The sequence below is a fragment of the Aythya fuligula genome, chromosome 13 (assembly GCF_009819795.1).
Source record: "Aythya fuligula isolate bAytFul2 chromosome 13, bAytFul2.pri, whole genome shotgun sequence".
NCBI lineage: Eukaryota > Metazoa > Chordata > Aves > Anseriformes > Anatidae > Aythya > Aythya fuligula.
The window spans coordinates 18,696,031-18,717,640 of record NC_045571.1 but is presented as its reverse complement, the minus strand read 5'-3'; the positions used below and the strand labels follow the sequence as shown (position 1 = coordinate 18,717,640).

Here is a 21,610-nt window from a genome sequence, read left to right as displayed (position 1 = left end):
TTCTTCTTTCCCCTCAGAACTATGGTTTGGAGACTGAAAACCTGAGAACTCTCTCTCACAAGCTGAATGCCTCAGCCAAAAATCTTCAGAACTTTATAACGGGTAGAAGGAGGAGTGGCCATTATGATGGCAGGGCCTCCAGACGACTGCCAAATGATTTTCTTACCTCTGTAGTTGACCTGATTGGTGCTGCCAAGAACTTACTAGCCTGGCTGGACAGGTAATTTACTCTGCCTTGATCCTCTACCCATGACAATAATTCCTCTTTTTGATTTTGATTTTGATTTTGATTTTTTAGTTTGTTCTTGTACCCTTTTGTTCTAATATTAAAATGTCAGTTCTGCTAATTCTAGCTGTGAATTTTGATGTGCAAATTTCAAAAATATCAGAGGCAAAATGTAGAACCCTTTTCTCTTAGGAGGGTGATAAATTATTCTCTATTTATTTGTTCATACTCCTTTCAGTTTGATAGTATTTTCTGCAAAAATTGACATCTTACTGTTGTAAATGGTTGCCCATTATTGGTAATTTCAGAAAGGAGGATGAGGAAGAAAAGATCATAGAATTTGAACAGTCTTTCTTTCATCAAAAGGACACAAAATAAGCTGGAGTTAAGTTAATCAATTAAGAATATTAAAAGTATATTATCTTACTTGCTTAGTCAGGAAAGAAAAAAATTCTTATTGGAGTTTCTAGCAAGAATTTGAGAATTTGAATTGATGACGAGTAATGCTCCAGATAAATGTAGTTAAAATTTTGGCTGTAGGAAGACAGAAACCAAAACATAAAATGACATCATGAAATTTATGTTTTGTTTCAGTTTTGTAGAGTTATAGCAATGGAGAGATTTATCTGGAATCTGACTGCTCTTGAATGTATAAATGGCACCTTAGAAATCATAGTGAGAGTGAATCACCCTCCTTCACAGGATTTATATAATCCTGGTGACATCTTCCTAACCTAATGCCAGCAGTCATATTCTCTTGGGCTATGACCTTGTCAGTTCTTGTAAATTCAAATGAGGTCAGATTCAGCTAGAATTTGGAAAGCCTACAGAAAATCCTAGTGTGAAGGAAGCTGTTAATGACTAAGTATGCATTACTTTGCTCTCAGAATTAAGGTGCTAACTGCTGCTGAAGAGTGATGTCATTCTATGTCATTCTAGAAATGTCGTCTTTTTAATGAACAATACATGAGAAATCTCAACTTTTTTTTTTTTTTTTTTTTTTTTTTTTTTTTTTTTTTTTGGAAGCTCATATCTCACCATCCTTAAGAATGATAACTTCTGGTGTTCTGGCCAAAATCCACTTTACATCCTTCCTGTCAACACTGTTTCTTGTTTCAAAGGCATATTTTTAAAAAGTTGTGTGATTTGCTGCTGGAGATTGTCGTGGTTAGGTGATTCACACTTCTGTGGTGTAGACCTGATCTCAGTATTACATATATCTTCTAAATGCCCACAGAGACTCCAAAAACCATAGACTGTATTACTGAAAAATATATTCATGATTTCAAGACTTTTTTGGACTAAGCCATAGAACAATTAACTGACCTGATCACATTTGCCTTTATGAAAATGAATTTACTAACCATTAATCTGTTATACTATTTACCATTGCTTATACTGTAAACATGATTTATCCTTAACGCTATGTAAAGCTATTCTTTTCTTCTCACAGGTCTCCATTTGTCAGTGTGACAGAATACTCACTGCTGAAAAACAACATTGTTCAACTGTGCCTGGAATTAACAACCATTGTGCAACAGGTAGGAGTGGTTATCTTCCACTGTTTCTGAGTCCCCTTGCTTAAAATCGACATAGTAAAAGCATTGTTAAGCTTTTACTTCAGTAGAAAAAAATATGTTTTAGCCTTATCTTTCTGTTCCTTGTATATTCTCTCTTTTTGTGGGAGTGATGGGAAGATTTTAGACTTGGCTATCCTCATCTGTCTGGATAGATTGATACAGTATGTAAATAATATTAGTCTCTGACAGTGTCTGCTGAAGTAAGAAAAGTACATAAAAATAGGTACATATTCTTGAAGTAAGAATAGGTACATAAAGGCTGAGTGTAAATTCATTTTGCAGTGTTTTACACTCAACGTCCCTTCTTGTGAGTTGTTAAAAAAAAATGATGAGACAAAATAGTGTTACTGGGATATGTGGAGAGGTTAGAGAACAGATAAGGACTGTCTTAGAATGAAGCAAAGGGGAAGATGAAGAGTGTAGGAGGGGAAGCAAGAAGAAAGAAGGGCTTCATTGCCTCCCTCTGTTGTATGCTGGCAAACTTTTCCATGTAGCCTCATTGTAGACTAGTCATAGAACTTGTTTAGTTACAAAGGCTTCCAGAGGTAGTGGCATACTGCAGACTACTTTTTCTGTTTTGTTTTAGTTCTTAAGGAAAACAAAAACAAAACAAACAAACAAACAACAACAACAACAACAACAACAAAAAACAGTATATTTTGAATTTGTATTTTCTAACTAAGGCTAAGAAAAAAATAGCAGTCTTTGTCTTTTACAATATTATCCTTAATTTCTAATATTTAGCTTTCTTTCCTTTTAAGAATTTTTGTCCTTTATGCATTTTTGCAGTGGAAAACAAAGATCCTTCTTCTCTTTTCCTGGTTTACAAATTCCTATGTAGACATTTAATTATTTATGTATCTTTATTAAGCTTTCCCTTACAAGGTGTTTATAACACTATACTATTTTTGATTTACAGACTAAGCAAAATGAACTTCTCTACAATACAAAAAGTTTGGATTCTGATTTCATCCTTCAGCTGATACTGCGTTTTGTTTGAGTTTGATTTTTCCCTATGGACTTGGTGGAAATCATATAATTTTGAATTGCTGTCTTCATTTCTGCCATTCATTTGATTGGTTTTGGCAGATGAAATTCAGTTTTCTGCTAGCAATAGTTTGAGGTTTGTTTTTTCCTTCAATTCTACTCCACTGCAAAAGCTGTCCTTCTTTTGACAACTTAAAAACAATCTGTCTTTTACTGTAAACTCCAATACATTCCAAAATGAAAAATGTTTAGTTACTTCTTCAGATCAGTTACAAGTCAAGTCAAGTTTTATCTTTTCCTTATCTTATTTTCAGATCTTTATTTTTTAATAGCCATCTATTAACTTGTTTTTATAAAGCAGCATCATTCTTATGGAGACGGTTTTGTTGTTACTAAATTTGAGGAAAATTTATTTTAATGTGTGAAAACAAATGTGTCTCACCTAAACCAAAACTGTGGTCTTAACTGTAGGATAAAATATGAATAAATATGAATTCAAAGGCATAACTAATAGAAAGACATAACTAGTAGAAACCTAGATCTCAGATCCTTTGTGATACTTTTTTTTTTTTTTTAATGAATAAGTTTTAGATATCTAATCAGTGTGAAAGCAGCAGCAAAGGCCATGCATTTAGCACATTAGGTGAGTGAGGAATGTTTTCAACCTGAAGATATATTTTGTGCAAAATTAACATGCTTTGTGTGTATTATTTACAGCTGCCATTCAAGGTGAACTTCCCGTTAAGTAGTGAACATAACTGTGTAATCTGAGTTTAATACAGACAATCCTTATGTATTTTCTTGCTAGGATGTACTGTACATATCTTAGTGTCATAATCTTGGATGTAAGGAGGAAATAAATTTTCTAGATGTTAGGTCATAATTTTTGTGTAAGTGTGAAATAAGATTTTCATTCAAAGTTTAAACAAAAAACAAGCATTGCAACATTGGGTATTATTATTTACATGCCATGTAAGTGCTATGATGAGTCATCAGCCATTTGTTCATCTGTAAATAGTATCTTCTCACACTGGCTATAAGAAAATGGATCTTCTCTAGTTTTACACCTGTTCAGTTTTCTTATCCCTCACAATCCCCCTTTCACTAAAATAAGTAGGAAAAAGAATAGCATTATGTAAAAAACTACATAAACTTTGAGGCACTGATTTTGAGGTCCAATGATCCATTAAAATGTGTTGATGATAATGTTCATAAAAGTATGATGAGTATTTTAAAATTTCAGCTCTCTGTAGACTAAGTTTTTAAGTATAACTTTAGTGTTAAAGCAGAATAACTCTTATTTTTGTTCTGAAAATGAATTCATCAGATTAATTTAACAGAGTTTGGATTTGGTTTTGATACAGAATTGTGGCTATGTTGGAGGAACTGGGAGATAACAGGTTAGGGATTTTGTTATTAAAATGTAGCCAGTGGTTAATTTTTCCTTGAATAGAAAGTGTTCACTTGTTCTACTGGAAGCTGTTTTCAGACTATTTTTTCCTGATAATTTCAAAGATGTGATAAATAGATTTGCTTCTATTGAAGAATCTGTGATAGATTCTTCAATAGAAGCAAACATTCTCTAAACAAAAAAGTTCTTACCAAAGAACGTCAGCACAACTTGAGCTATTTTTTTTCAATAACAGACAAATACTTTTTGTTTGTTTTCCACATGTCATGTTTAATCAACCTCTCTGAGATAAAGATATCATATCACAGATTTTTTCCCTGCTTTTAGTCAAATACTTTATGTTTAGGATGATGCGTATGTTTTTAAAGCTATCTAGTTCACATTGCAATTGATGGAAAAATGGTTTTTAGAAGTTTCCTGTACCTGGTCTAACTTTGAAATTAGCTCTTCTTTGAGCAGGTGGTTGGACTAGATAACCTTCAGAGTCCCTTCCACCTGAATTATTCTGTGATTCAGCAACTGCCCTTAAAAACATGAGTGTTATTTTCAGTTTGAACTTCACAGATTTGAGATTTCAGCCCCTCAATCTTGTTATGCTCTTGCTTGCAGAAGAACATTCTGTTATCAAACATCTGTTCACTGTTGTCTAAATGCAGATTATGATCAAATCTTTACTAATTAAACCAGGTAAAATGAGTTACTCTAGTGTCTTTACCAGGCTGTATTTACCTAATTTAAGACAGTCTCATTCTTTTTAATGTGTGAATTCCAGAAGTGTTCAATGCTATGTATGCAAGCAACATATTTTAAATATCATTTTGTCAGACTGCAGTAGGTCTCTACTGAAGTGTAATATTGGGAAGTGGCATTCAACTGGCAAATACAAAGTTTTAAGTTCTTTTCAGACCTGCTCCATCATAAGGTTTCTTTTGTGTTTTTTTTTTTTTGAGTTAACTCATGCTGCTTTATTGTGCTAACATAATGAACTAAATATTTTACATGTGTAAGTACTTCTGTGTGTTAATTGTCCTCAAGACATGTCCTAAAATATACTTTACAGTATCTGGAAATTTCAGCAGTACTTGCAATCACTTTCAGAATTGTAAACTAAAATTATGAATGTTGTATCTGAGTCTTATTATTTTTTTTTTTCTTTATCAGTATTCAGAAACATGCTCTTTTACCTTATCAGAGTTGTGAAGGTGTCCTGTACCTTTGAAAGATAGGATGTTCTGGACAGTGCAGAAGCTGGCTTTTATGTAATACTGTTGCTGTGACTATTTTGCAGTTCCTTTATTTTGCTGTTTTACAGTAAAGAAATAGAATGCAGCTATTAGAGAAATAGAATGCAACTACTATTTTTAAAAAGTTTTTAAACACTAAATAAAATTAAAAAATAATTTTATAAAAAACACAATTTTTTAACCTCCTCTTGTTTATGCAGGACAGAGAAAGAATATCACAAGAAGTGATATTTATTTTCTAAATATATATATATATATATATATATATATATATATATAAAAAAAAAAACACACACACAAAAAACCACAGTAGAATATTGTCCTACATATCATAATATTTTTAGTATAATATCACAAGTGCTTTTAACCTCTCAGTTAAAATAGTCTGATGTATATTAAAAAAAAAAAAAAAAACGTCAATATGCATAGAATTTGGAAGGAATCCCAAAACCATTAACATTTTTAATGCTAATTTAATCTTGAATGTGCAACCTAAGTATAGCTAACATTAATTCTGCTCTACAAAACAGTAAAATTTCAGTTTTACTATGCAAGTCTTTGACCTGAACTAATTAAGCCTGTTCAGAATTAAGCTCATATTGTGTTTCTAGCACAGAAATTAAAGGAATAATTTAGATAGGACCATTAGCTCTGAAGTCAAGCTATAAGCTGTCCTGTGATCATTTGTTTCTCTTGGTACTTGAGGGGTTAAAGGAGATGGTGGATATGCTGTTTGAAGTGTGTACAAGTTGTAGGGAAAACTGCCTTGGGCAATGCCAACTGAACTGACTAATTGAAATCTTTTTTTGTGCTGAAGAAAATAACAGTATGAATACAGAAGAAACATCAAAGGGATGCTTGACCATTAAATGCTAATATAAATTCTGTGTTTCTTGGCACTCATGATCTGGTTTTAACTTTTATTCCGTGACAATATTTTGAAAACAGTCTTCACTTAGAAATTAATTTCTCTTCAGATGTGCCCATCCTCGAAGATGAACTTGATGCTTTGATTTGAGGCTGAGGCAGTTGGTTGTGCTCTGGGTCTGTGCGCTGGGCTGTGGGTTTTGCTCAGCCTGAAGCTGCCCTGCAGCAGCCTCGGGTGCACTGAGGGAGTCCTTCCTTGATGCAGTGCCCCACAGGAGCAGGCTCACAAGCTGGACGTGGCCTCTGCACTTAACTGTGTTAATTTTGTTACATAAAAGCACCCCATTGACACGGCAGGTAGGCATCACAGGCGGGCGCCCACCATGTAGGAGCCTGGTGGGCTGCGTGCCTCAGGCAAGCAGTGGAAGGTTCTGGAGCTGGGGCTGCCAGGGCCATGGGCTTGGCTGCGGCTGCCCTCAGAGGTGACGAGGTTTGGGGGGAGTTCCAGGAATTTCTATTTTCTCCTCACACTGCCTGGCCAACTTGTGTTTTCTTTATGCTCCTTTTAATTTTTTACTAAAACACATCTTGAGGGCTGGGGTGGCTTTTCAGGGTGCCGACGGGCAGGAGAAAGGTGAATTAGAGCTGCCTCAGAGCATTTGGGCCCACTTCTGTAGCAAAGGGTTCAATACTGTCTTGCCGTGACTCTGTCTTGCAATACAGGATCTTTTTGAAAAAATCATCAAACATTAAATAACAGTAGAGGTGGTAGATCTCTTAGGAAAAAGCTTCAAAAAAGCAAGTAATGTTCTAGCCACCTGAAATTCTGTTAAATAAAAATGTGAGTTAAGGGACTAATGACTGAATTTATGGTGTGCTAGGATTTATTATCCTTAAGAAAACTTGCAAAGTGGACACACTATGTTGTAATTTACAATATATTCATTTACTCTTCCTTCCCATGCCTTATAACACAGCCTACCTAGTTGTAGTTTTGACATGGTTGCACCCTACACAACCTGTACAACCACTAGCTGGTGTTCCGCCTGGCAAGGCCAGGCAATGTCTCTCTCGCTCTGATTATCAGTGAATTTCCAGCATGCCAGATAAATTATATTCAGTTATTTTTTTCTTGCTGTCACAAATCCGTCCCCCTGGTTTACATGTATATTATTGTTGGTATTGAGCACAGGATTTTCCTTACTATAAATGGAAAAATAGATCCTGGAGCTTAGCCACAAGAGAAGTATGGTTACTTTTGTGAAATAATCATTTGGACACAACTAAAGAGCTTGTTTGTCTTTACAGGTAAATCTGTAAGAGAGAGCTATAAGCATAAAGCATGTTTTTCTTAATAGATTTTAAATAAAGTTAATTAATTGTTGCTTTAATTATTTATTTTTTATGTTATTTTATTTTACCACAGGATTGTACAGTGTATGAAACAGAAAATAAAATTCTTCATGTGGTAAGTAATCTCTGTATTCTACTTTGGTATTCTCTAGTCCTACTATCCTACTGGATATCCTCTTAGCCCCCCTTCACACAGTTCCCCGGAGGAATGCTCTCTGTCATACCTGCAGTTAATTGCAAATTATTGTTCTCAGGTTGTTTTAGAAGCTTCATGGTACTCTGAGATGGTGCATTCTTAGAAGTGTAGTAGTCTTACTAGGATTGCTGATGTGGAACTCCATCAATGGATCCATCACCTATTGCATTACTAATTTCATTGGTTGTCAGACTGAGAACACTGTAAGAGCCTTCAGCACTCTAAAAATCTAATGACTCAAGAGAAATTGAAGTATCTCATGCAAAGTTATTGATTGGATATTGGCCTTTAAGTGCAAATACTTTATATTTTCATAGTACCAGCACAGAAAGCTTATACTGACAGTGAGATAGAGTTAAAATGTATTGTTAAAGGGAAATCTCAAAGGATTTACAAGTTCAGATAAGCTTTTGACAAGCTCTAACCAAGTGCCTGACTCTTTTTTTTTTTTTTTTTTTAAACCCTTTTACACATACTCTGCTTCCAGCAGGGATTAAAATTTGTCATAAAACATTGATGTGCTGTTAAATTCTGAAAGCATGCAGTGACTTTCAGGAAAAAAAAAGCTTACTATTGCAAACCTGATTCTGAAAAGAACTTCTAAAAGCACCTGAAACCTTCTGGGATTTGGAGTGTATATTTATATACATACAAACATCTTTTAACCCATGACTTGTAATTCTAACTGTATACAACAGCTAGAACTCCATTTTTATCAGGAATGTTACTTTTGACTTTACCTGTTCTGGATAGAAGCATGAAAAGGTAGAAAAGGAGAGAAAAGTTTCAGTTATAAGTCTTTTCTAGGCTTAGCAATGAAAGTGTGATGAGCCCTAAGGAGCCTGGATCCCAAGGCAGTAGAACTCACTGTAGCCTGAGCAAAATTACCTGGAGCTACCCAATACAGAGCATCCAGGCTCTGAAAATCAGCCTGTTCATTATAACTCTGAAGTGGAGTGAGAAGAATCACCATATTTCTCACAGGATCTTAAAAAAATAAAATAAAAATTAAGAATACTGAATTAGAGAATGAGCTTTGTAAATTGTTGATTCCCTTTATGGTTTTATTTTATTTCTTAAAAATAATCAGCAAAATTAAATAAAAGAAAATGCTCCAGAAAAATAATTGTGATACTCTGAAGTAAAATTTTACATTTATAGGACAAAGGATCTGTAACTCCACACCACGTGTAACTTTGGTTTAATTCTGAAAGATATTATGACAGATAGAGTAGAGTAGTGAAGGCAGATGTATAAACCAATGATCCAGGACTGACTTTCTTCATCAGTCACCAGAAAGCTTCACTGAAGTGTAGATTTTTTTGGAGGAGCTCCACACTAGGCATGTGTATGCTCAGATGATGTGATTGCACAAGTCATATGAGTAGACTGTGTCTGCTCTGCAGCTCGGGTATTATGGGAAAAGATAAATTATGAAGGAGTAGTTTTCAGGATCAATTAACAAGCAACAGCGTATGTCTGAGAGTCAGGTTTCTTTTGTCTGGATGTCTGCCCAGCAAAATAGGTTTTATAGGACTCTGTCAGTTCTATATATATATATATACAGTACACCTATGATAATTAAAAATGCCAACCTGCTAGGTGCTCTTTCTCTCTGCAGTAAATGCAGGTCATGAACTTAAATTCTTTGTACAAACCTAGCAGTAGCTGCCATAGTTAAATATTTTTGTGACATACAAGTTTCTGTGGTTTGTTTAAGACTTAGTGCTGTCTTAGAGATTCTGCTCTTGTCATGGCACATTGCAGGAGTGTAATAAATAGTTTTAGACAGCCTGTAAAAATGTACGTAGAGTTCTACTGCATCAAGTACTGAGCTTCATGAAGCACCCATTTTTGTTTGAGATTTTCTTAAGTTCAGTGGTATTGCACAATCTGGAGAGTATGAACATGGTTTCGTGGTGTTTTTGGAACTAGTACATAGGATTTCAGTGCTTGCTATTCTTTTACACTAAAAATACTTTAACATATGCTAATGTGTCTCCTCACATTGACAGTGTTAGATCAAATGTTAGTTCCAGTCCCTGTGCTGTTATTCATGAATTCTCCTCAGTTGTTTCCATCAAGACTGTCTCAGCCTTTACATTATTTGTAACTGATGTCAGGTCTGTCTTGTATCTGCTGTACTACTTTTACAGCAAACTGGTATTTTTAATTATTCCAATATATTATTATTGAGTATTTCGCTGCTGCTAATCTCCTACATCAGCTTTCAATAACTTTCTGAATAGTGGTGAGATGTTAAAGATCCATAAGATTAAACTTTTTTATTTAGTTCCAAAGTTTATTTACTGAGAAAGTATTTGCCGGTGACAACTGTAAAATTATAAAACATGAGAAAGTAGATTGCGTTGTCTGTGGATTTAGTCTGCATCACATCTGTGTGTATGATGTTAAAAAGATGTCAAAGCCTAAGAGATTGCCTTAGTTTGAAATCAAAATAATCTTTGGATATGATAGTAATTCGAAAGGAGGCTGAAAGTATATCCACACAGCCAGACCAGCCGTCAGGCGGTATGTAGCAGTAAAATATATTTTTGAGCCGGCCAGTTTCCATATCTGTGGTGGGAGAAGACAAGACCTAAAGTTTCGTTTACAGTTTCTGGCCCAGAGCTGAAACTGCTAGAAATGTTCCTGTTATTTTGGTGACCTTTAGCTGCAGTCATGCATACCTGAATGTGAGGCTTTGCTACTTGCATCTGGTACAAAATGCAAATGCCACATCCAGTACTCCAGAGCTGTACTTAACTTTCCAGATGAGTAACTATACAGTGAGTTGAAATATTATGTATAAATTCAGTCAGTTAATTTATTCATTGTGACAACTTTATTTGTTTAACTTATATGTATAGTGTCAAATGAGATATTAGAAATCCTCATGGTTTTGCAAATGCCTGAAACAAAACTTCCCTTAAGGGATTTCACTACCATTTGCAATAATTAGTGAAAACGAGAGTATAGCCCTCGAAGGAAAATAGATGCATACAGTGTAACTTTGACGGGAAGACCATTCTAGAATTCATCTAAATTAATGCTTTCAGATTAGTTTCAAATATTTTTAGGTATATTCTTTTTGAAGGAGCACTTTAAGAAACACATGCAGACATGGGAATAAATCTTTACACATGAAAATTCTCTGAGAGTCCAGATGAATTTCTTTCTGATCCACAGCCTTGTTGTTTGGCTTTGATGAATAGGTTTAATCTGTCACTATCACTGTTACCATTGATGCACTACAGTTGCTACTTGGAAGGTGTTTATGTGGATTCACATTAAGGTTTTGAGATCTTTAGCTGGAAGGCATCGTAGCATAAAATTATTACGTTGTTACATTGACCTAGAATATCAGTTAAAGGATGTGTTTGAAGATGCGTAAGAATACTATTTCAGGCACTGTTTCTGCCAGTATTATTTTAAACAAAGGAAAGACCTAAGTTGTAAAATGCAAAATTCATTGAGTTACCATTGTTCATGGAATTTCTCTGATTATTTGGTAACCAAAATAGCTTATTAAGTTGGTGTATAAGGCATTTATTTTGTCTGTTTCACTCTACTTCCATTTTATTTGTAGTGGTACATCATGACAACAGATGAGTTGAAGTTCATCAGGCTTTTTTTTTTTTTTTTTTTTTTTTTTTTTTTTTAACTGCATACAGTCAGGGTGGAGAAGTTAATTCAGGTTAATTCAGATGTTCTCAGTGCATAATAAAATATTTTGGTCAAAAGAGCTGCACATGCATGTATATTTTATTGACATGGATGTTTTCTGTTCACTTAAGCTCTCATCCTTGACTTTCCAGCTCCTTGACAACCTGTAGGTTTCTCAATGCTAAGAAATAAATGATCTGTTTATTCTCAGATAGTTCTCAGAAGAAGAACTTCTTTGCCAGTAGTTGCAGTTGAACATAAGTAACTATATTGACTTGTTTTTCTTCATAGTGTAAAACCTTGTCTGGAATTTGTGACCACATCATTTCACTCTCATCTGATTCTCTGGTGTCACAGTCAGCACATCTTGAGGTAGTTCATCTCACCAGCATTATGCCCAGTGAGGGTCTGGTAAGTAGCAAAGCAGTTTAACTGTTAGAATACAGAATACAAGCATCAGTTATTGAAAATTATTTCTTTTTTTAATTTGTCAAGAAATCAAAATGTATTTTCATGCAGAGTCCTATTTCTTTTTGTAAGCTGCATCTGATTTCTGAAAGTGCTTTCATTAGCATTAATGTAAATAAAAGGACTGTAATAAATAATAATAATAAAAAAAAGCCTGTTTTACCTAGGGCTTCATGTGCAAGTGGCAAACATATGAGCATATGATTAATTACCATTAGTTAATGTGCTTTGAAAATGATTAGTGGACGGTATGTTTCTTGGTCTTGCACTGAAGTTATATGACTCCCTTATGATTCAGTTCAAATAAAACTTTAATTAATATCATCCAAGAAACAAAACACATCCCTTACGTTCATAAGTTATTGTTCACTGAGCAGACTAGGTAGGTATCTTCTGAACATCCTGGCTGCCTTGCAGTAGCAATTGATCATACCATTAAGATTTTCTCTTGAGTTGATAATGTAATAATTATTTGTCTACCCTTTGTTAGTGTTAATGTACTGTTATATTTGGACAAGGGTTTTTTATGAGGTTCTAAGTGTCAATGGGCAAAGGCTTCTATCTCCTCTCCCTAGTCCCCCACTTCACAATCATTCTGACATCAGTAGGCTGTAAAATTCATAGGGATTGTGCCTGGGAACCTAACATCCTGCTAAAACTAGAACTTTGGAACGAGATGATCTTTAAGATCCCTTTCAACTCAAACCATTCAATAAAATCTAGAGTATATGGTAGCACTTCAGGCATTTGGATGTTCTTGCACGGGCTCAACTGCAGAAAGTTCCGGTATTGACAACTTAAAACATGTTTTAATGTCATTATATGCATTGTGATGTGTTTCTTGTTTGTAACTGAGTGTGATTTACAGATTTGTTCTAATTCCTGTTAGCTGAGATGTTTTGTATTATTTCACCATGTTAATCTTTGCTCTGACACTGAATAGTAATGAACATCATGTGCAAGTTCCATCAAAGTTACAAGAGCATAATTATTGATGTATGCATATTAATTTGAGACTGCTGTATTTTAATGAGTAATTTTTTGTATGACTAGATACATTATTTTAGTCTTTATAGTTAACAAAGAACACCACAGCATCATAAAGTGCATTTAATTTTAATTCTGTGGCATCGTAGACACGTAGCCCAGTACATAATCCTAAAGACAGACAAATTGCTTGCTGTGCTGCTGCATCCTAATTGCCAGATCTTCTCTACTTGTGGTTTAGTTTCCTCTCTTGGACCAAGTTCTGGGTTAGTGCAGGGATATCTAGGAAATGCCAGATCAGTGTCATTTACAGCTTGTCCAATACATATATTGTAAAACAGACAGTGCTTTTGACTTGCATTAAGACTACTACATCCTGCCCACGAGCAGTCTGGATCTCTGTGACTTTCCTTTCTATCCAGAAATGTGCACTATTAAGCAGGTGGCTTTCAGGAGTTCTTGGTTATGAATGGTATACTCTCTAAACAGACTACCATGCAACCTCAGAGTATGATTTAATCCTTTAAGGCATAGGTGGCGGAGGTAAGACTTGTTGGCTGCATTGTCGTGGTCAGTCATGTGGCCTGCAGTTTCTTCCAGACTGCCCTCTTTTCCAGCAGAACGTCAAGCAGACAGGGCCTGTGCTGTACCACTGCTGCAGGCTGGGCTCCATCACTAAGTGGAAGAACTGTGGTGTACTTCTCCATCTGCAGTGTACCGATAAGTTTGTAGCCAACACAACTGCAGTAAGTGGGTACTGCTGACAGAGGACATGAGACAAATACTGCAATCAAAATTGCCCATTTAAATTTTTTTTTTAGATGAAGTGAAATCACCGTGAATGACTGAGTTTTCTATGCCTAATTGTGAAGGCACTATAACATGGTAGGTTGGAAAGTTCTTTATAATCAATTTTGCTGACATTATGTTCTGCTTAGGAAAAAAAAAAAAACACATGTGAAAAAAGGACTATAAATGGGAATAAAAGAAAAATCATGTGACTAGGAAAAGAAAACATTAATCAGAATCAAATATAGAACAGAGTAATGAATTACAAATGGCTTTCTCATGATTGTATAGCGGTTTTTTTCCACAGGATCTCTGCTCCATTCAAGAGAAAAATGAATGCTATTCACTGAATGGAAAGTATTCAGAGTTCCATTTTTATCCTTATCATTCAGTGTAGGGTTTGATGTCTTATTTACCACTCTTCAGCTAAGCTCTGTGTTCCTTTGAGATACTAATTTCATCATGAGATTTTTTTATGGCCTTACTGGGTGCTTCACAGACACTAATTAATTTATCCTCAAAACACACTTGTGAAAATGATGCTGCAATTCTAGTTGTATAGATAAGAATCTAATGTACAGAGAAATTTGGGCCAAAATCACCGAAAATCTATTTTTTGGAACTCAACTGGAAGTACTTATGGTGTGATTTTTCAGAATGCTTGTTACTTTTATAGACTCGGTTTAAAACAGTCTCCCTTGATTTTAAGTATAGCTAAGGTTTTCAGAGCTATTGAGAACTCTAGCTACAGCTTCATACGGGGCTGGCACCTAGAAAATGAACACAATTGTTTGCCTTTGGTGAAAAATCTATTGTAAATTATTTGCTCAGATTTATATTAGAATTCAGTTATCTGGAATAATATTCAGTTGCCTTAATTATGAGTTTTTCTCTATTTGCAGAACTTCATTTGCAAAATTGCTTTTATTATATATCTTCTAATTTCTTCAGCAAATGAGCCAGAAATCCTACAGATACTGCATAAACTTAAACATAAACTGAATTAATTTCCAGGTCCAAGCCCATGCAGTTACTACACTGAGTCAGTATTCCTGCGGGGGTGTGTCTTTTTATTTAATTGTTCGTATAAATTCTGTACCCTTACATTTTCACAAAGAGATTATTCAATTTGAATGTGTACCTTGAGTTCTAGCATCTTCAAGCTTTCTATACATGCATTTATGAGCTTAATACTCTTTCTTCTTGGCCTCTGAAGTGTCTTCTTTTTCAGTCTGCTTTGTCAAAAAAAATAGTCTAATCTCATGCATTCCTCAGAAGACACTCTCTGCTGATAGTTTCATGGCTGTTTGCTGGACAAAATAATTTCCATTGGGAAGCACACCTTAGAAACATACTACTTTTTTTTTTTTTGTCTCTTTCTATTCCTTCCCAAGCTCTACCAGTCAAATGCCAAAACACTCTCCATATATTCTCTATTACATTTTAAAGTAACTTTCAACATTGTCAAACTCTGTCTCTCTTACTAGACATGGAAATCCAATCTACCATTCTTTCTGTTTAGACAATGACATGTTTCCATTCATTTGCACGATAAACTTTTTGAAGTTACAATAACTTGCGGTGAATTTTAACGTGTGATTTTAATTTCTAAACACTGCACACAACTCAGTACAAGATCAGCATGATCTCTCAGATCAGCATGATTTTTCAGAATATCATATCTGACTGTTACATCAGAATATATGGTATCTGATGTGATATCATATATGTAGAGAGAGAATATCTGATCTGATACTATCTGATCATATCAGAATATCGTAATCAGTTATGAAAGAGCAACTGTTTACTTCTATCCCAGAAAAGGCAAAAAAGCCACTTCCCACTGCAAGTCTCCCATCCAGAGGCTAGGATGTGTTTCAGGATTTACAAGCTCCCTCCTCTGAGTGTTTTTCTGACTGTGTCTTTTCTTACTGAAGGATAAATCATCCTTTAAAAACCTTCATGCCACAGAAGGCAGTTGAGAGCTGGATTCAACTTACACACTGCATTGTCTGTTACGAAGGGTAGGCAAGTGCTGACAGGTGGCATATCAAGGACATGCCTTTTAGGGAAAAACGTTTACAGTGTTGGAAAGAGGGATTTGAAGTGTTGTCTTTCAAGCATGGAACGTATCTGGCCTCTAGAACATACAGCACAGACTAAAGAAAGAAATTTTCAGAATTGGTATGTGTTTCTCAGGGGGTGCTTTTTAAGAATATTTTTAGTCTTATTTTCAGAATTATACTCAAAGCTTTCTCCTCTGTGGAAAAATATTTTTGAGCTATTCCTCTATATATGATGGGAATGTGTATATAAATATTTATGTTATTGTTTATGTTTAATATATAAATATTTATGTTATTGTTTATGTTTAATATATAAATATTTGATAAATAGCTTGCATTCTGAACTATATAGAGGAATAACTGAATATAACTTTTTTATTATTATTTTTTAGATAAAATACAATCTTTCAGGGTTCTCAGGTAATGTATCTCTTCCTGTAAAGGAGGTACAGTGCTACTGTAGTGGTCAACAAAAAACAACTGTCATTTTTCTTTAAGGGGATACAAGGATGAAAGCTCTATCTAGACCAATTTGAATCATTCACAAAAATACTTTATTTTAATGTATTTTGTTCTTAAACTCTAATAGCTGAAGTGAAAGAGCAAACTGTAGGATAATTCTTAGTTGATTAGTCAGTTTTTCTGTCTCTCAGATGGCATATGTTAAAAGATAGAATCATAGTGTGTGATTTTTTTTCCAAAAAATACATATAACTTAACAAGAGGCTAGGAATTTTATGAAGAAATATATGGTAAAACTTAGTGAAAAGTTACCACTGTGTTTTGTTTTCACCCTAAAAATCTATTAATCTATTGATCCATTAGGTGAGGAATTAATCTTGTCAACAAGTGTTAGAATTGCGATGTTAAATTTGATAATAAAAGTGTGGCTGGAAATGTGACTGAAATCTACAATGTGCTAAAGTAACAGACCTCTGTGATGGATGTGGTGCTGTTTAAAATTCTGGTGAAAAGTTCATTGTGGAAATGCAGCATACTAGATGGATTTTAATCTCTGTGTAAGTTTCTTAATGGAGACTCAGTATCCCATTTCTAATGAGGACATTCAGGGTTTTTCATGATCTCTTGTGTATGTCTTCTAGTTGGGAAAGAGTGAATCAGACGTTTGTCAATAACAGTTGAAGGTACTGTAGAGACAGTAAAATAGCAAACAATGATAAAATTAAGCCAGCTGTAGAGAAGGAAATAGTGGAAGACTCACTAGTAAACTTTCTTCCAACTAACTGTATTTTATGAAAATGATCTCAAAACTGCCAAGACTTAACTTGAGCATCTCTGTTATGAACAAATTAAAAAACTTATAAAGCAGTCTTTTACAAGAACAAGTAGTTAGAGTGTGTAATATATATAGTGGAGTTTCCTAAGAAGCAGAGTTAAGCAATATGATCAGTTTTAGCTAGTCTTTATTTTTAAGATTTAAATAAAGTTTAAATTTGCTGAAATTGAATTAGTTTGCACAAAGGTAGAAGCCACATTTTGTCATGATGAAAAGTCAAAACAGATACAGTTAGAGCATGTATTTTGGGGCTTCATCCAGTTAATTTTGGTCATCTGCAATATCAGAGATTCCACAACCTGACCAGGCAACTAAATCCAGCGTTTTATCACCATCATGATTTTAAAAAATAATAGTACAAAATAAATAAACAAATAAAGGTCTGTCAAGTTCCATCTTGTGTCTGTTGCTTCTCTCGTTCCCACTGTGTTCTTCCAAGAGTTTGGGTCTGTCTTCTCTACACACTTACAATTAAGGTAGTTGTATAAAGCAATAGGATCTTACCTTCATAGAATTTATTTATTTATTTACTTACTTACTTATTTTAGGTTAGCAACTAGCCTGCAAATCTTCATTAATGTTCAGGATTCTTGAAGTTGGTTTCTGTGAACAAAATGTTCTTTCTTATTTGCTGGGGGCTCTAAACTTCCATTATGACAGTACACAGTGACGCAGAATTATTGGAAGGCTAATGAATCAGCAGTGCAATGTATCAATTAGATTAATTAGATTTCAAAATTTGATGGATAGCCATACTATATGGAGAGATGACCTTACTCCTGAAGAAGAATGCAGCAATTGAGTCTCACTGACATTCAAGGCTCTGTGTGTTTGTGTGTGTGTATACATAGATACCCACGTAGGTTGTCTCTCTGTATCTCATCAATCACCTCCTTCAAGCACAATTCATGCTGGACTAATTATAAAGCTCCTGTTAGTTCACCAAGATCATTTTTCTCTATAAATTGGCAATATGAGCACTGGCTTACGTACTTTCCAAGTTAGAACATGAACCAGTAACTCTCTGAAGATGTGGCATATAATTTTAAAGACTATTCTTGTTCATTGTTTCAGTTTTGTTGATTCTTTTATGACACTGGTAATAAAAAGAAATTAAGTTAAATATTACAAATACTGCATTTTAACAAGCTTTTATGCTGATGCTTGGTGTTGAATTCTTTCAAAAAATGTATATTGGAATTATAAATGCAATAAGTGAGAAAACTGTTCTGTTTATCATGGGTCTTGGTACACATTTGTTTAACTTTTAACAATGTTATTCAAGCATTGTTTATGTCAGTTTGTTGAAATAGTATTGTCCTTAAACTGGAATATGTGTACTTATTTTATCATCATGCAAACATCACTTGTTTGTTTTCTGCAAGAATTAATTACCCTTCTTGGTCTTTTTTCAGGGGATGTATATCAAATCAACATATGATGGGTTGCATGTAATCACAGGAACAACTGAAAATGTAAGCTTCCTTATCCTAAAAGACTTCTATCGTGCATTCAAATATCTTTGTTAGATCTGCAGTTTATTTTGTAGTGTCAAAACTTGCTATGAAACAAGCTACTTTTTATCTTTTTTTTTTTTTTTACATATATCATGTTACCTTAAAAATTTAGAACCATTAAAAATAGATATAGAAAAATATCTTTGATGAAGTGACCAAAAGTTATAATAAAATGAAAATCTTGAACTTCTATCTTCCAGTAAACCTTTGTAATTATGTGTTTTCTCTGTCACAAAGGTATTTTGGTTTATATTTAGTTGTTTTTGTTTGTTTGTTTATTTGTTTGTTTTATACAAGAGCATCATCATTAGTCTTAAATAAAATCTGCTGTATTTAATTTTATCTCCTTCAGATAAACCTCTCAAAACATAGGACAATTCAAGTTCATATTTAAAAAAAAATAAAGCTTTCAACAGATCAGTAATATAACAGAAAACAATCTGCCTCATACGGTTATAACCAGACTAGTTAAAGCATTGCAGAGTTGATGATAAGTGTGGATGTAATTTGACCAACCTTTAATATGTACTTTAGGTTACTTTTTGCAGTGAGTACATTATCATACAATGATGAATACTTTTCTGCTGTTTTTGTGTTTGTTGTTGTTGTTGTTGTTTTCTTTTTAAAATGGACAGTATTTTTTTAAATTCTTTTCCTAATTAGTAAATGAAATTTCTTGAAAAGTAGAATGCTAGGAAAATTAAACTTGTGGAGATGATACCTGTCCTAAGATTGCCTCATAGGAAACGAATAGGTTCTGTGGGTCTAAGCAATTCTGTAAAACAGACTGTAAAATAAGAAATTCTAAAGCATTTACAGTATCAGCAGCATTGGCTGATAAAAATAAATGGATAACACAGAAAAATAACTTAAAATATTATATTCAGGTTGTAGAATAATCTGTAATAAACCAGAAGGTTTTCAGGCTAGCAGTAATCACTGACAAGACTATCAGTAAGAAGGGAGAAATTGTGAAAAGGAGCAAATGAAAGAGAAGGGAGTGACTTGACAATGTTAGGGGAAAAAAGAAAAGTTAAGAATCTGAATGATTTTTGTGTGAGGACATATGAAAAATTCTTTTATAAAAATAATTATTCCTGAATTGTATTAGGAGGAGTTAACCACCACTAAGTTTTCATAGTTTCCAGTACCTGTAGCAAGTAGAAGATATCAAGAATGTATTAACCATCCTTTTCATTGTAGTCCCAGAAATGAGGCAATACCTGGATTGAAAGTACACAGAAACGCTGTAGCATGTAAATCAGTATGACTGATTGTTATTCTTGTCACATTGTTTGGTTTTTCTGTGAAGCAGCTTCTTGTTACTTAACTTGCAATTCATAATTACAAATTTGAAAAAAAAAATAATTTTACTTCAACTGCTGCAATGTAATTATTATGACAGACTTTAAAATAGGACCTATCCCTTCTGTTTTTCAAATAGTCCATGTTTTAGTCACATTGTTTTCATTCTTTCTAAGAGTGTATAGCTGCATAAATTACAAGTTCAAATTTTATACAGCTAATATTGAAACTGTGCAATGCTGACACCCAAGAAACATGAAATTTCCACTGTGCAGCTAGCCAAAAATGTACACACTTACCTGCATACATCAGTGGTATTCTGCACCGTATGGGTGAGCTTCATGTGTGATATTTTGTTCTGCTTGGTTTGTATGTATTGAGATAATTTTGATCATTTTCATCATCCATTTTTAGATACTACAGACCCAGGGAAAGCCTTATGTTTTGTGTGCAAAAATTTGTGAATCATAAGACAAGTCTAATGGAAGTTAAGCTTAAAATTTGTGTGCTTACTTATATTAACACTACTGGCAACATTTAGAAGTACTAATATACTTTTTCACTGTAATTTTAATTTATTTTAGAAATATAATACAATTTGCAGGGAAATATATATTTATAACTGAAATTCATGTGAAAAGATACAAAGTTCACCAGCCATTAAAACTTGCATTTTTATTTTGACTTTTTGATAAGACTAAGTTCCTTTGTTTTTTGTCTTTTTTTTTCTTTTTTTTTTTCTTTTTTCTAAAAGTGTAATCATATGTGCAGATAAAAAAGCTTCAAAGATGTTTAATTTCTGGCATTTCAGCAAATTGATTTTTCATTCCTTTTGAAGGTATAATTGACCTCAGAGCCAGTGTTTAATTTTGAAAGATAATAATTAGCTCAGCCTCATCAAAGTCAGGAAAGGAGCTAAAAAGAGAAAGCGCCAGGCCTGTGCTTTTTCAGCTAATATCAACTGAAGTTAAACCCATTACGAATAGTGGCGCTTACTTCAGCTTCCTGCTTACCTTTCATTCACTGTTTAAAGCAACCAACTTTATATTCGCATTGTGTTCCACAAAAGGAAACAGAATATCTTTCTGGCTTATGTTTAATCCTGTGCATAGGTAAAATCATGTCCTTATCTCAGCCCATGAGCATTTTCATCATATTTTCTCCCACTTCTGCTGAGGAGGAGGAGGAAGCAACCACCTGTGTGATTGCCTACCTATTGAGGTTAATTTGGCATTTTTTTAGAGGCAATTGCAGCCATTTTTTGCCCAGTGGCTGTTTGGGCTTTTGTTGCATTGTTTCCTGTTGTCTTTACTCCTTCTATTTGTTTATAGTATGCATCCACATAATAGATGGGATTTGTGATTGGAGAAGTCTGTCCAGCAAAAGAGCTATTGACAGTTTCCTGGAAGTTTTGATTGGTACTCAGTGAATGAATATAAGCTGCAAGTCACCTTTAGCTCCGGTAAATCTTGTATTCTGACACATTTGTTGACATGCAGTTGACTGTGTACAAGTGGCTTGCAAGGCAACGGGGTTTGATCAGAAGCAGCTATATTTAGAATAAGGTAGGTTTTTGGCTCAGAGTTCCCCAAATTATGGTGGTGGAGTAGTATGTGTGCGTATGTATGTATGTTCAGTATATTCTATACAG

General features: G+C 34.1%; 1 protein-coding gene across 2 annotated transcripts in view; it reads left to right on the top strand.

Annotated features, from left to right (window-relative positions):
• The window catches only part of LOC116494402 (connector enhancer of kinase suppressor of ras 2-like), a 171,241-nt gene that overhangs the window by 79,548 nt on the left and 70,083 nt on the right, over positions 1 to 21,610 (top strand). For both annotated transcript variants that reach the window (XM_032196282.1, XM_032196281.1), the window contains exons 3-7: positions 18 to 220; positions 1,680 to 1,767; positions 7,742 to 7,783; positions 11,822 to 11,941; positions 18,553 to 18,612. In XM_032196282.1, the coding sequence (XP_032052173.1) occupies positions 18 to 220; positions 1,680 to 1,767; positions 7,742 to 7,783; positions 11,822 to 11,941; positions 18,553 to 18,612 (513 nt within the window). The remainder of the gene's footprint in view (positions 1 to 17; positions 221 to 1,679; positions 1,768 to 7,741; positions 7,784 to 11,821; positions 11,942 to 18,552; positions 18,613 to 21,610) is intronic.